At 34.7% G+C, this 15,063-nt stretch overlaps 1 protein-coding gene across 1 annotated transcript; it reads right to left on the bottom strand.

Annotated features, from left to right (window-relative positions):
- Window positions 1–125: 125 nt before the first annotated feature.
- LOC101213397 (glutamate receptor 2.9) lies at window positions 126–5,200 on the bottom strand. The gene is made up of 6 exons (XM_011651891.2): window positions 4,936–5,200; window positions 3,982–4,292; window positions 2,842–3,819; window positions 1,682–2,000; window positions 1,089–1,498; window positions 126–729 (listed from the first exon to the last, which is right to left on the bottom strand). Exons 1-6 carry the CDS (start codon window positions 5,162–5,164, stop codon window positions 328–330), a joined length of 2,649 nt encoding a protein of 882 aa, XP_011650193.2. The 5' UTR covers window positions 5,165–5,200; the 3' UTR covers window positions 126–327.
- Window positions 5,201–15,063: the final 9,863 nt, after the last annotated feature.

Here is a 15,063-nt window from a genome sequence, read left to right as displayed (position 1 = left end):
TTTTGTTCAATTCTTATCAAATATATAATATATACATATATGTATATATGTATATGTATTTAAACTAAAAGTTAGAGCATAAAGTCCCACAAATTCTATAAATGTTTGTGAAAATCAAAATCTTCTTTTAAAACTTATTGAAATGATAAATAGTTCTTAAAGCAATTCATATTTTCTCAAGAAGAAAACTCGAACTGAATATAATGGCATTCCACACAAATTAAACTACCACAATCCAACCATTAATATAAAATACAAGCAACCTCTTCTTCAGAGGGCCAGTTACATTAACAAATCATGATATCTAAAATGCATGTATGAAAATTGTTATTCGGTACTCGGAGAGGCCTCCTCCTCCTCCTCCTCTTCTATTGCCGCTACCGGTGGTTTCACATTATTGATCTTGCATTTGTCTTTCATTACATTAATTTGGTAAGTTACGGCGTCGATAATTCTTGTCCATATGGTGGTCGAGTCAAAGGAGTAACGAAATAAATAAAGAGTGAGGGCCAAAATAGCTGCAGAAGCAGTGATGATGAATAAACTCTTAAAGTAACTAAGGTCAATGCGTGAAGAAAAAGCATTAATATTTGAGTCATGACTGCTATTAAGTTTGTCAATTTTTCCAAACCACCTCTCGTCTATTTCATTTATTTCTTTGCTATTTTGAGTCAAATTCAGCAATGCCGTCGATATATCATTTCTCAAAGCCGAACCTGGTGGGAACACCTGTAGTTAAAACATTATTATGTTTTGCTTCATTTGATAGTATTGTATTAAATTGATAAGTCCGCTCCCAAACACACACATATAAAACATAAAATACATACCTAACAAACACACCATGACATTTTCTTTAATCACATCATAAAAACCTAAACTTGTTTGAAATTGTTAAATAATTAACCATATACCTGCAACTTTAAACAACTTATATATGTATATTATTCTTAAAACAAACAAGTTGGGTATGATAATTTGAACCTCAAATTACAATTATTGAGTTAAACTTTAACCTTAAGCAAAACTTAAATTCCATTATTATTATTTGCTAAGATATAAAAAAGAAAAGAGAGAAAAGGACTTACAAATCCAAAACCACCAGTACTGTAGTGAAAAACGGCCATGGTATAGTTATAGTTATCCTTACCACCATATATTGCAAGAAAAAGCTTCATGTAAGGGATCTCATCAATGACAGAATCAACACCACCGTTTCGGCCTCCTTTAGTTAAGAGTTCATTGAGTTGCTCTAATGTGTCATAGGGTTTCAAGTGTTGTATGCCTAAAATCTTTAATGAGCCATAAATAAAGGAGCCATTTTGATATCCAACAGACCAATTGTTTTTTATAATCTGATTAATGTCGGTAGCTGGTTGGAGCTGTTGCACTGTTAACCACGACGTTAAGCTTGCTGTGTAGCTCTGTGCTAGGACGAACACCACGAAGAACCATATCACCACCACCATCCTTGATAAATTGCTCGTTAGTTTCTCCCCTAGGGTATGAATTTTAGACAAAAAATAAAAAAAAAATTAATTAATTAAACCGTTAAATTAAAACGAACAAACTCATTATTATTGAAAAAAAAAAAACCCTATAATTAACCTAAAACAAAATCTTTAGGAAAATAAAACCTTAAAAAATATAATAGTTATTGGTGAAGAGGTTTAATAATTACCTTGGGCAAAGACCATGATGCTAAAGGAGAACCAGAGACTAGTGGCGATTTGATGCAATATAGGGCCGCGACGAAAGTCTTCACTACTGTTTTGATGTTCTAAAATCCAAACCACGAAGCCCAAGAAAACGAAGAAACTGAAGCTTGTGATCCAAAGATTCAAACTCAAGGGCTTTATGAAGAACCATCCATGATCCACCGAGTCGTCTCTTACAGGAACGATCATGGCGATCCCAGCTTCGGTAAATGGCAGAGAAAAGTCTACAAACGAAGATCTGTTTGCTAATATTGTTATGTCTCCAACAGCTGCATCATATTTCTACCCACATATATACACGTCATCATATTAATTGAAATATTTAGATTAAGAATAAATATATGCATATTAAAACAAAAAACAAAAAATAGACTGGGAACGATGAAAACTATAATGTAAAACAATGTAATAATGAGACTTAAAATATATAGCTATACTTGGAAGTTCAAATTTATAAAATTATAATAAAATTTCAAATTATTTCAATCATAAATGCCTATATATACTTGTATCAATGTTATCTAATTGATATAATTCATGTAAAAGGCACTTAGATGAGATTGACCATAAACCATATTTTCATAGATTGTCATACTGCCAAAATCCAACTGAACAAGCTTGAAGGACTTCTTGTTTTCTTATGCTCAATAAAACAACACAACAAAAGGGGTATCATCTTTTTTAATACCATTACATCCGGATATATCTTTTTTACTACTATTGCCTTATGGTTGGAGAGAAATAATCTCATTTTCAAGGGCTAGGAAAAATCTACCATTGATCCCGGGAAAGACATCCTTTCTCTCTCGGAGCTATGGACTAGCAAACACTCTATGTTTGCAAATTATAGTTCTTTCTCTATCGCTATCAATTTAAATGATTTCTAACTTTTTTGTTGTGGGCTTAGCTCTAGCTCTTTAGCTTTTGTGCTGTTGTTTGGCTTTTGTCCTAGTTCTAATTCTTCCTATATTAACGAAAGTGAGAATGATGAGGGTGTTAAAGGGATATTCACCTAGTGGAGATGTCTGCCTGCATTTACTGACACAGCGTATCTTTTTCAAAAAAATAATAATATAAGATTTTGCTACATTAATTTATAAATACTTTGATTCATTATTCAATAATATTCGAAAATACCTAAAAGTAGTAATCCAATAGGGTATAGATTACCCACCCGTCTGTACACTGATAGTATCAAGTCGTCGTATGCGCCTTCGAAGTAAAGAAAATCATATGTAATATTATATGGAAGCTTGTTAGCTGCCACCTCGAAGATTTTTAAACAGTAAGCAACGATGCTGTGGTTACTCATGAGGGAATTAGCCATATAACTCTTATCCCTTGTCAACATTGGAACTCCTATCTTCAGTCTGTTCGTTGGATTAAATGGAATCCATCCAGTAGGCTGTTGAATGGAGTATCCAGGCCAAATAATGGGTCTTAATGTAACATTCCGATTAAATTCTCCGGTGAGGTTCATTTTAGGAGTCCAATATCCCACCGTACTAATATCTCCATCTCCAATTACATTTACTATTTGCAAATCCTGTGACTGATAATATGGTGGTTGGGATTTAGATTGTCCAAAACTAAACTTCCCACTCAGACCTTGGAAACTTACTATTAACAGGGACTCCATGATTGTCTTCCCAGAAATGAAGTTACTTTCGGCCGCCATGGCTAGAGCCCAAGTGGAATCGTAAGCCCACAGCCCGAAAACATCTGGGTTTGGGTAATATTGGATTAGATTTGGATTTTCTTCTAGAAATTTCTTTCTCCATCTAATGGTGAAGTTGTCGAGTTTGATTGTCTTGGGGACAAAGGTTTTTACTCCTAAAAATCCCTGCATTGATCTGAGAGTTGAATAATGTGTAGAATTTAAAGAACTTGTAATGGCGTCAGTGAGAATCCAAGCATAGCCTTTGCCGGTCATCCCAATTTCATTGGCTGTGGTGAATACATGAAAGGCCAAGCTGTGATCCATGTGTACAATGAAAATTGTTGCCTGCTCCTTATTCTTCAACATTTCAAGCTCTTCTCTAATTTCGCCCATCGAAGCTCCTGGGTTGATTCGGTAAACATGAGTGTTTACTTCCTTTTCCTGTCATTCACCAACATTCTTCTTAGAAACATATTTATTTTAGAGAGAGAATTATTTTTGTATAGATAGATACGAGTTTGTGGATGGCACGGCTGAAAACTTTTTAATTTCTTGTTCTTAAACAACATTTAGAAAAGAAACCAATTAATTGGAGGAATTGACCTGTAAAGCGTGGATCAGATCTAGAACAATCGACTGTCCAAATTCATCATCTTGGTAAATGGTAACAACTTGCTTCCATTCAAAAGTTTTAATGATGTCACGAATGGCATAAATTTGTGAGAAATGGTTGTAGACTCGTAACAAATATGGAGAATTTAGGTTAGAGGAAGTGGAGGCTGGTGGTGGTGGTGGTGCAAACGAGATTAATGGCACCTTAAATTTTTCACTTAGTTGGATTGTGTAAGGAGCCTGGAACGAACTTTCTGGCCCTAAGATGGCTTTCACTTCACTCTTCTCTATTAGCTCCAATGCTGAGATTTACCAAAAACATAAACAAAACAAAGAAAAAAAATATATATTCATCAATAATAACTCGACACGTAACCATGTATGTGAGAAAATCAAAATAAATATAGTTCATCTGACATAAAATTTTTGTTAGAGATTCGATTTAGCTCGTTTAAATTTTACACACAAAAGTGAATGATGATTGTTAAGATTTGATAGAGAAGTTTAATTTTTACGTGTTTGGTTTATGTTTATAAGTTGTATGATGTTGATTATTAGATTCGTAGAAGGACCATATGGTCGTAGACAGAACATAGATGCATGAAATAATGAATCGTGATATGGGTGACTCATTTTAGAATGTTTAAATGTGATATCTGACCTAATTTTTTAACCTTATGTTTATGACAAATGAAAATTGTGTGTCTCGCTCATTTGAATTTAGGTATTTACATATTCCTCCTCACTTCCACTTTTTGTTCAACATGAACGCACAGTGACACCGTTTTGATTATTTTCCCTACGACGCGAACAAAATGTCTCATAAAACTTGAATTTTTAAAAAGTAAGACGCATATTCCATTTTGGATGAACTTTACAGTTACACATATAAAATGAAATAAAAACCTCAGAATATATAGAACGAAAATATGAACGATGTTAGACCTTGAGAAGCCGCGAGCAAAGGATCATCGTTAGAGTCATTGATATGAAGAAGGATTTTGGTGTTATAATGAGGATTAGAAGAATAGAAATCGGTTAGGGAGAGATTGATACAACTTAAACCCATCTTCCCAACCCAACTACTTGAACTAAGAATCACTCCCACATTCACAACGCTCGTCTGTTTGATCTGATCTGCACCACATACTATACGACTCCATATCCCAACCATCACAACGATTCTTCCAAAAAACTCCCTCCAATAAATGGATTTCTCTTTCATTTTTTACAATTACCCTTTATTCCCAACTATGATTCTTCTTGAAGGGTTTCAACTAATTTTCGTTTTCAACAACATTTCTCATATAACACTAGAACCCATCCGGGAAAGCAACTTCATATAATTTTTCGAACAATGTACTAATCTAATTAATGCATTAAATTATTTGAAAACATCTTTATCACTTGTTAAGATAACAATAGACACATAGATATGTAAGTAATTTACTAATTGCGTGTGTTGAAAGAACTAGAAATAAAAATATGTTTTTTTAAATACTTCTATTCTGAAAAAGGAAACAGAAAACTAAACTTTGTTTGACTATTATTTGTGGTTTATGGTATTTTTTCATAACCCGTATTAAAGAGAATTAAGAAAAATAAATTGAAAAGTAGAAGATCACGACCATGTCATTCGAAAATGAAAGTGAGGACCTTAGATTGGATTGCATTGCACGTCTTCGGCAACGTCACATAATGGAATGTTTAAATATAAAAATAAAAAATGGAGCTTGATAGTTTTCAATTTTTAATTAGAAATGTTTTTGAAATTTTCGAAACAAGAAACCACATGAATTGTTCAACAAATCGAGACTTTATTCTCCTGGGAACGAGTAACAATATATTGAAAGAAGTAAATGATTTCACTTCAACAAATATCTAAATCAGAAGTTACAAATTGTGTTTTAAGTATTATTTAGTTCATTTAAATTACTATTAGGAAGCATTATCTTCAAATTTCAAAAGATATATGCAAAAGTAAATTATTAGGAATATGGATGTTGCAGTTCCAATAATTTATCAAAATTACATACAAATCACAACTAGGAACTTTTTGGTTATATTCTACTTCCTTCGTGAATATAGCCAAAATCAATACAAGCTCAAATCTCATTTGGTTGAATTAGTTATGAATATAAATTATCAAACCGTTATACAATGGAAAAGTCAAAAGTCTCGGATTCCAAACCAACTAGAGCCAAGCAAGTAAAAAGTTACCCTTAAACCTCAAGCACCAAAATGAACCACTCTAACATTATTTATTGCCTATTGGGTATCACTCTAAAATGTAGACACATATTAGAAGGAGTAAGTAATTAACTCCCAATAACCTTAAGATATTTGACCTTACGTGCTTAAACAAACTATACACTTTTTTTACTAATTTAAACGTTGGAGTATGGTAAGTTTGACACCGTACTGTGCAAGAAGCTAGTCGGTGAACAAAGTCTATAAAAGGTCCATAATGGCAACATAAACACATGAGTATTTCTCACGCCAACATATAAACTATGTGTATCCTATTTTTCTCTAATATTAATATAACCAATGCAAAACACATATATTAATAAAGAAGTTTCTTGTATTTCTCTTGAGTGATGAGTACAAATAACTTATGTAATTCAATATATATTTCAACTTTGTTATTTTAATTTATTTTATCAGTCAACTTTATCAATTATATCTAGGAAAGTAAATGAAAATGACCCTACTAAAACCTTATTATATATTTTTGTATTTTTTTAAAGATATTTCAACTATGTAATCTTCAATTTTATCAGTTCTATTCAGAAAAAATGAATAAAAATGTTCTAGAGTCTTAATTATCATATATATTTTTTTTGTAGTCATTCTTGCTGACGTTCAAGTAATTTAATACTATAAGATTTTATTTTTATAAAAAGGAATTAATAGTATAAGATATTGAACTCTAGTAAATAATAGAATGTAATCAAACAGAATAGGACGTAGATTAGTTGGTCACACACGTTATCGTTTTGACTCAACGTATGTTCAAATTCTTATATATATAAGTATAAATACACACATCAATTATATATATTTCTGGTTTCTCTAGGCAACATCAATAGATGTTTCCATATCTTAAATCACCATCTAACCAAAATTCAAACCAAAAGGTAAACTTAATATTTTATGTGGAAAAGCCTTCGAGATATTATCTTAGATTACTCGACCATCCAAAAGCTTAAGTTGATAAGTAAAGGTAAATTTAGAGTATGTTTGAGAGTGATATATAGTTGGGATAATGATTTTAGGAGAAAAAAATTAGATACAAATTATTCAATAAAATTGATTTTTAAACCTTTATAATTGATTTCCAATCTTTATGTTTTGTTGTAAAAGTTAGTAGTTTAGAGTTATTTAATTAGTAATTGTAATTTTTATTAGAGAAATAATTATTTATCTAGTTTATTATGGTAAAGATCTATTTTTCTTTTTATTGCTAGATTTGTATGTGCATGGTTGATATATATTTATTTACTGACAAATAAAATAAAAAACATATATAATTATTTGTTTAATTAACAATTTAATAACATATCGTTTTTGTTTCAATATTTAAAATTAAAAAACAGTCTCGTAAATTTACACACAAAAAAAAGTGACTTAGACATCCATTTGTGGGAATGATCAACCAGAATCACCTATCATCTCCGAATCAATTTAAAATAATTTTAGTTTATGCTAAATTAATCAAGAATAAGTTTCAACTGCATACTAACATATGCTAAGTTCAACTAACATCTGTACTAACGTGTCAAATAATCAACATCATGTATTATCCTTTCATTATTATAAATTTTTCCTTCTCAAACATACATGTGTTGATTTTGTTTGAAAAAAAAAACTTAGTTGATCCATCGTTTCTTGTATGTATATGTAACATCTGAGGACAAAAATTATAAAAAACTAAACTTTAGAGAAGTTTTCTGATGATGTATTATTAATTTTAAAAATCTTCCAAACATTTTCGAAAAAAAAGTCAAAAATCAAATCTTATTAAATAAATTATCTATTATTCTATACTCATACAAGTATAAATTCTAAATTTATTCAATTATTGAATCGAAAGTGGTAAGTAATAAAACCTTTCGCGATTTCTTTCATTCCTTAGAAAAAAAACTAATGCTAAAGGAAAATATGTAGTAGTTGTTGTTTAGAGAATGGAGGGTGTTAGTTAAAGCAAGCGGCCGGCCACTTAAGTAACAAAGCAATCACACATTAAAATTCAATATATATTATGCCTTTTTTGTGCCCTTAGTCGTCATTTCTCATCATTTTGCGCATTTTACTCTATTCCATTTCATGCTTTTAAAAACCATGCCTATCTCATACATTTTCATGATAAGATTTTCCCCGTTCGGGATGGAGACTTTTTTCATAGTGTGTATTTAGATATTATATAATACGTACGGAGGATAAATAATTCATATTCGATTCAAAGAGGGAGTGGTGCATATTGTTCTATTGAATGGAGCAGAAACAGCTGAATATGATTGATGAAGGCCATTGAAAACAAAGAGATTCAAATACGTAATGATCAAATTTTATCTATTTTTTAGTTTCTTTCAACTATGAGAAATTTATCGGAACAGATGATTGATGGTTAATTTTGGTTAGTGTATGTTGATATTTATTTATATGTTTGGTTTTTTTTTTTTTTTCAATCTTTCTTTTTATTTGAAGGAATTATGGGTTGGGTTTAATGTTAAATGTTAAATTTACCCCACAAATTGTAAAAAGAAAAATGCTAATTTAAGTTATCTTCCTAAGCTAGGATTTAATGGAAACTAAACTATTTATTACTCTTTCTTACCTAAGCTAGGATTTTATTGGTTTATAAAGCAATATTATTCAATATTATTCATGTCTAACTAAATTAAACCATTTAATTTATTAATTTTTCTTTATATATATATATATATATATATAAAGCATATTATTATTTAGGTTTTTATAGATTTTTGAAGAGTTAAAATCACATTTATAACAGGTTGATTTAATCCTTTAAAATCAATCTTCTAGCAAAATTTTCATATCATCAAAATTGATTTTGAATTATTAAAAAACATGTATAAACTAAAAGTGGTTTTAAAAAATTGATTAAAAAAAAGAGATTTTAACTATAGGAATATAGATATTTATATATATAGATGAACATGTCACTCTAATGTTTATTTTAACGACACATAAAATTCAGTTCGTCCATTAGCAAAGGTTCGTCATTTTCACGTGGCATCACATTACAAACCCTAATTTTATCCTCCATTAGAAAACACACACTCTGTATATGTTATTTGCATGGCTTTTCCCCACGATAAAACCCCTTTCAAACTTTAAATCATTTCTAAAAATCAAAAAGAAACTAATTAAACGTTTGAGAGACTATCATCAAGTGGGTGTTTGAATACTGCATTATATAATGCATAGAAAGGGCCTTTAGGTTTAATATTATGGTGATGAATGGCCATTGATGTGCCCATTCTCCACTTGCATTATGATATTTCAAATTAAGAATATTCCAATTCTTCCACTTACCCCAATTGCCTGATTAAGGGCACTGTTGAAAGGGACCAACTACGAGTAACAATGGAAGTTTTTCTTAATTTTTTTGCTTAAATAAGTATATATTCCATTTGCCATCTTCTCAAGGCATGCAATGATGTAATTATTTGACAATTCTAAGCTTATTGGCATTTCGTCGAATGGTTTATAGGCAATTGCCTTTTCCTATCTCTTTGTTGAATAAGAAATTTTGAGACCAATCACAAGTTGCCACATCATTTATTAAGTTAATGATGAAAAGTACAAATGATTAAATTTGGGGACTAATTAAAATTGACACATGCTCCAAATTAAAGAGTTAAAATAAATAAATTGGTCATTCTAAGAATGCCACATGTTTTCATATTAATCGTTGGATTAAGTTAATCATTTTAGTTCAATTAAATATTTTACTTGACTAAGTTCAATTAAGCCAAAAAATAAGCTTAATTGAGCCCAAAGACTAAATATAACCTAAGTCCATATGGTTGAGCCCATGGGTCTGGTCCATGGACCAACCAGTTCAAACCCATAAAGCCCACCAGTGAACTCTATAAATAGAGGAATTCTCCTCATTTGTAGAGGTTGGAAAATTTTGACTCTAGAAGATCCAGAGAGAATTCTTCCAAAAGCTAGAAGACTCCCTAACTTCTGAAGTTGACCACCCTCGAAGATTGAAGCTGTTTTGAAGATACAAACTTTCTTCCAAGACTCCAACTTCAAGAACATCACGTGCTCCGCTTCCTCAAATCAAGCGTAAGCATTCAACCAACTTGAAGAACATCACGTGCTCCGCTTCTCCAAATCAAGCGTAGACGTTCAACAAACTTCAAGAACATCACGTGCTCCGCTTCTCCAAATCAAGCGTAGACGTTCAACAAACTTCAAGAACATCACGTGCTCCGCTTCTCCAAATCAAGCGTAGACGTTCAACAAACTTCAAGAACATCACGTGCTCCGCTTCTCCAAATCAAGGTAGACGTTCAACAAACTTCAAGAACATCACGTGCTCCGCTTCCTCCAAATCAAGCGTAGACATACAGTTGAGAGAGAATCAGAGGATCAAATTCTAGAGATTGAACCGCATCGCATCAAATCAACAAAAATACAACATCAACCCAAGTTCAAGTCCACGAATTAAATTTCTCCGCGAAATCTCGTGCGAACAAATTGGCACGCCCAGTGGGACCATCTCTACCTCTCATCTCTCTCTCATCATCTAGATCTACAAGCAAATCAATGGCATCAAAGAAAGCTGCATCCAAATCTTCAGCTGCAAGCGACACCTACACGGGACCTATCACCCGTAGTCGTTCCAAGGGGATCATCCAAGGGCAAGACCAAGGTTCCGCCATCGCGCAGAGCATCCTGAAGCAATTGATGGAATCTCCTAAAGCTGGAATTGTCATCAAGGAAAATCCTCTATATAATGATTATGATTCTGCCTCTAGCAGGTCACTGAAAGAAGCACACCCAGATGTGATGTCCGTCATGATGGCTGATGTAGCAGTCGAGACTGCCATGGCGGAGATGGAGAGAAAAATTAATCTCCTGATGAAGGTTGTTGATGAACGAGACCACGAAATTGCAGCTTTAAAGGAGCAGATGCAGACTCGTGAAACTGCTGAATCGAGTCAAACTCCTGTCGTTAAAGTTGATGACAAAGGGAAGAACGTGGTACAAGAAAATCAGCCACAACAACAATCAACTTCTGTGGCTTCTCTCTCGGTTCAACAATTACAAGATATGATCACAAGCTCCATCAGAGCACAATATGGAGGCCCATCTCAGACTTCTTTCATGTACTCTAAACCATACACCAAAAGAATCGACAACTTGAGAATGCCGCTTGGATATCAGCCTCCAAAATTCCAGCAGTTTGACGGAAAGGGCAATCCAAAACAGCACGTTGCTCACTTCGTCGAAACATGTGAGAATGCAGGATCAAGAGGAGATCAACTAGTCAGACAATTTGTTCGAAGCTTGAAAGGAAATGCTTTTGAATGGTATACTGATCTGGAGCCAGAAAGCATTGAGAGTTGGGAACAACTAGAAAAGGAGTTTCTCAATCGCTTCTACAGCACCAGGCGTACTGTAAGCATGATGGAGCTTACAAATACGAAACAAAGAAAGGGAGAACCAGTCATCGACTACATCAATAGATGGAGAGCTCTAAGTCTTGACTGTAAAGATCGGCTCACCGAACTGTCGGCTGTAGAAATGTGCACCCAAGGCATGCACTGGGGACTCCTCTACATTTTGCAGGGAATAAAGCCCCGCACATTTGAAGAACTGGCAACTCGAGCTCATGATATGGAGTTGAGCATCGCCAGTAGAGGAACTAAAGATTTTCTTGTTCCTGAAGTAAAGAAAGATAAGAAAGAGATGAAAGGTGCTGAAAAGATAGTGAAAAGCACCGCGAAAGAATCTATGGTCGTAAACACAACCCCGCTGAAATTCTCCAAAGGAAAGGAAGCGAGGGTTGAAAAGAAGGATGATGGAAGCGAAAGGCGACGTCTGACTTTAAAAGAAAGGCAGGAAAAAGTTTACCCATTTCCTGATTCAGATATCGCTGACATGCTAGAGCAACTACTAGAGAAGCAGCTGATCCAGCTGCCAGAATGTAAACGACCTGAGCAAGCAGGAAAGGTAGATGATCCCAATTACTGCAAGTATCATCGGGTCATCAGTCATCCAGTAGAGAAATGCTTCGTGCTGAAGGAGCTAATTCTAAGGTTGGCTCGTGAGAAAAGGATTGAGCTAGATTTGGAGGAAGTAGCTCAAACAAACCACGCTGAAGTGACGATAATGTCTGAGGCTTCTTCGTCGAGATTGATTTTTGAGCAAAGGAAAAGCTTGGTCCAGTTCGGGACCTTTGAGCCTATAGTTGTCCAATTCTTTCAGGAAATCTCATACGAGGATCCTCAAGGAGAGAAAAGACCAATTGAAGAAGACGATGAAGGGTGGATAGTGGTGACCCACCGAAAGAAAAGACAGTCGATCCCGACCCAAAGAGAGTCTCGCTCTTACCAAAACTATAGAAGAGGAAATAAGACTCAAAAGAATAAGAAAAAGAAGAAGACTCATAAGCTTAAGCTCGTACATAATGAAGACATGAATTTCTCTCGACCTCAACGCTTAGTGACCTTGGCAGACTTCCTTCCAAAAAGCTTCCTTTGTGATCATCAGGATGAAGACCCAGAAGTCGTTGCGTGTCATGCTATCAACACAACGGAGGAAGAAATAATCCCTCCAAGATCACTAGAAGGAGAGGGAGTATCAAAAGACCTTTCAAGGTTTAATGTAGAGGATCTATTATCACTTCCTCAAGAGACCAAAACCATCCTTATTGATGCATTGCTAAATTCAAGAGCATCAAGTTCGAGTACTCCGACTATGACATATGAGAGTGGTTCTTATTGTATGTCTATAGACTTCTCAGATGAGGATTTGTTGTTGGGATCTAAACTTCATAATAGACCTTTGTATGTTTCTGGATACGTTCGAGAACAGAGAGTCGATCGAATCCTCATTGATAATGGCTCAGCTGTCAACATAATGCCAAAGTCGACTATGTGGCAATTAGGCATCTTGATGGACGAGCTCTCAAATAGCAAGCTAGTAATTCAAGGTTTTAACCAAGGTAGCCAAAGAGCAATAGGCATGATACGGTTAGAACTCATAATTGGCGACCTAAAGGCCAGTGCATTGTTTCATGTCATAGACTCAAGGACTACTTACAAGTTGTTACTAGGGCGTCCTTGGATTCATGGAAACGGAGTAGTAACTTCAACACTGCATCAGTGCTTCAAATTTTATCAGGACGGTGTAAAGAAGGTTGAAGCCGACTCTAATCCATTCTCAGAAGCTGAGTCTCACTTCGCAGATGCAAAGTTTTATTCAAAGAATAATAATATTTTAGAAGTTTTGCCTGCAGAAACCCCTCTTACAAAAGGAGAAGATAATTCACAACTGAAATCACTCGCAACCACAGAACCACATGAAAGTGCGAGAACCTTTAACTCTGGAAAGGGTGAAGCATACACTCGCAGCACAAAGGGTATGATCTTGAAGATGAAAATGCTGCAAACACACCAGTTTTGCGTTATGTCCCTCTGTCAAGGCGCAAGAAAGGCGAATCACCATTCATGGAGTCTCCAAAAGGTTTGAAAGTTGGGACATCGAAATCATAAAAGAAAGCTTCACTACACCACTAACTAAGATAGCGAAGCAGGAGGTAAAGGTAGATCTGGTGGAAGCAAACTTGCCCCAAAGGCGAACGAAAGACGGATTCGACCCCAAGGCTTACAAATTGATGGCGAAAGCAGGTTATGACTTCACAGCTCACACCGAGTTTAAAAGCTTGGAAATTCATGACCGACCTGAGCTCTCCTCAACTCAAAAGAAGCTTCTACGGGAAGGACATTCTATACCCGTGTCGAGAAAAGGACTCGGATACAAGTCGCCAGAACCGATCCGTATAACTAAAAAGGGGAAGGAAAAAGTGGTTGACATCAATCATATAACTATAGAGGAGGATGACAATACTGACGTAAAAGAAGGTGATAATCAGAGAATCTCAGTATTTGATCGAATTAGACCATCTGTTGCACGTCCCGTAGTATTTGAAAGGCTAAGCATGACAGAGGCAGAAAGAGAAAGGCTCCAGTCAGTACCAAACCTTGAGAGACATTCGGTCTTTCGAAGGCTAACTACGACTCCCATAAAGGAAGAAAGCACATGCCATGCCTTGACAACTACAAGACCATCAGCCTTTGAAAGGCTAGGTGTGTCTAAAAAGAAAAATGTACAAGCACCCCGTGCTCCGATTTTTAATCATCTCGGGATAAAGGATCACACGACAACATTGATTCCAACATAGATACAAAGAAGAAGGAACCAATGTCTCGTGTGAAAGTTTGGCGTCGAATTAAGCATACAGATGTCGATAATTATCGTAGTAAGAAGTTTCCTTGCGAGACAAAGGAAAATGGAGAAATTCATAGCAACGTTCCTTCTCGCATGAAAAGAAAAACTTTTGTTACTCTCAATACAAGTCAAGGTTCGTTAAAGGTAAAAAGACATGATGTATACTAACGAATCCTGAAAAAGAAGGGTCGGAACAAGGGGAATGTGAAACTTCATGTCATCACATCACCATTATTGAGGAATCAGAGACTGGAACTCATGAAGAAGACGCAGAAAATGCCCCACAAAGTTTAGAGGATGGTGGCAATCTACTGTAGACGAGCTAAAAGAGGTGAACCTTGGTACAATAGAGGAACCACCGACTTTCATTAGTGCGTCCCTCTCTAATGAAGAGGTGGATAAATATATGAGTTTGCTCACCGAATACAGGGACATCTTTGCGTGGTCGTACAAGGAGATGCCAGGACTTGACCCAAAAGTAGCAGTCCATCATCTTGCAATTAAACCTGGATATCGACCGATTAAACAAGCACAACGACGTTTTCGACCGGAGCTTATCCCTCAAATCGAGGTGGA

The sequence above is a fragment of the Cucumis sativus genome, chromosome 2 (genome assembly GCF_000004075.3).
Source record: "Cucumis sativus cultivar 9930 chromosome 2, Cucumber_9930_V3, whole genome shotgun sequence".
Lineage (NCBI taxonomy): Eukaryota > Viridiplantae > Streptophyta > Magnoliopsida > Cucurbitales > Cucurbitaceae > Cucumis > Cucumis sativus.
The sequence above is the reverse complement of the archived record's forward strand: the minus strand, read 5'-3'. Positions and strand labels throughout refer to the sequence as shown.

Bases quoted from the DNA above. Each gene is read 5' to 3' on its own strand.
- LOC101213397 (XM_011651891.2), bottom strand. From the start codon at position 5,164: ATGGTTGGGATATGGAGTCGTATAGTATGTGGTGCAGATCAGATCAAA. The intron at 2,001-2,841 runs TATTGAATAATG...ATATGTGGGTAG, and splicing joins TTTTAGGTATTTTCGAATAT to AAATATGATGCAGCTGTTGG. The intron at 1,499-1,681 runs GTAATTATTAAA...TTCATACCCTAG, and splicing joins CATCATGGTCTTTGCCCAAG to GGGAGAAACTAACGAGCAAT.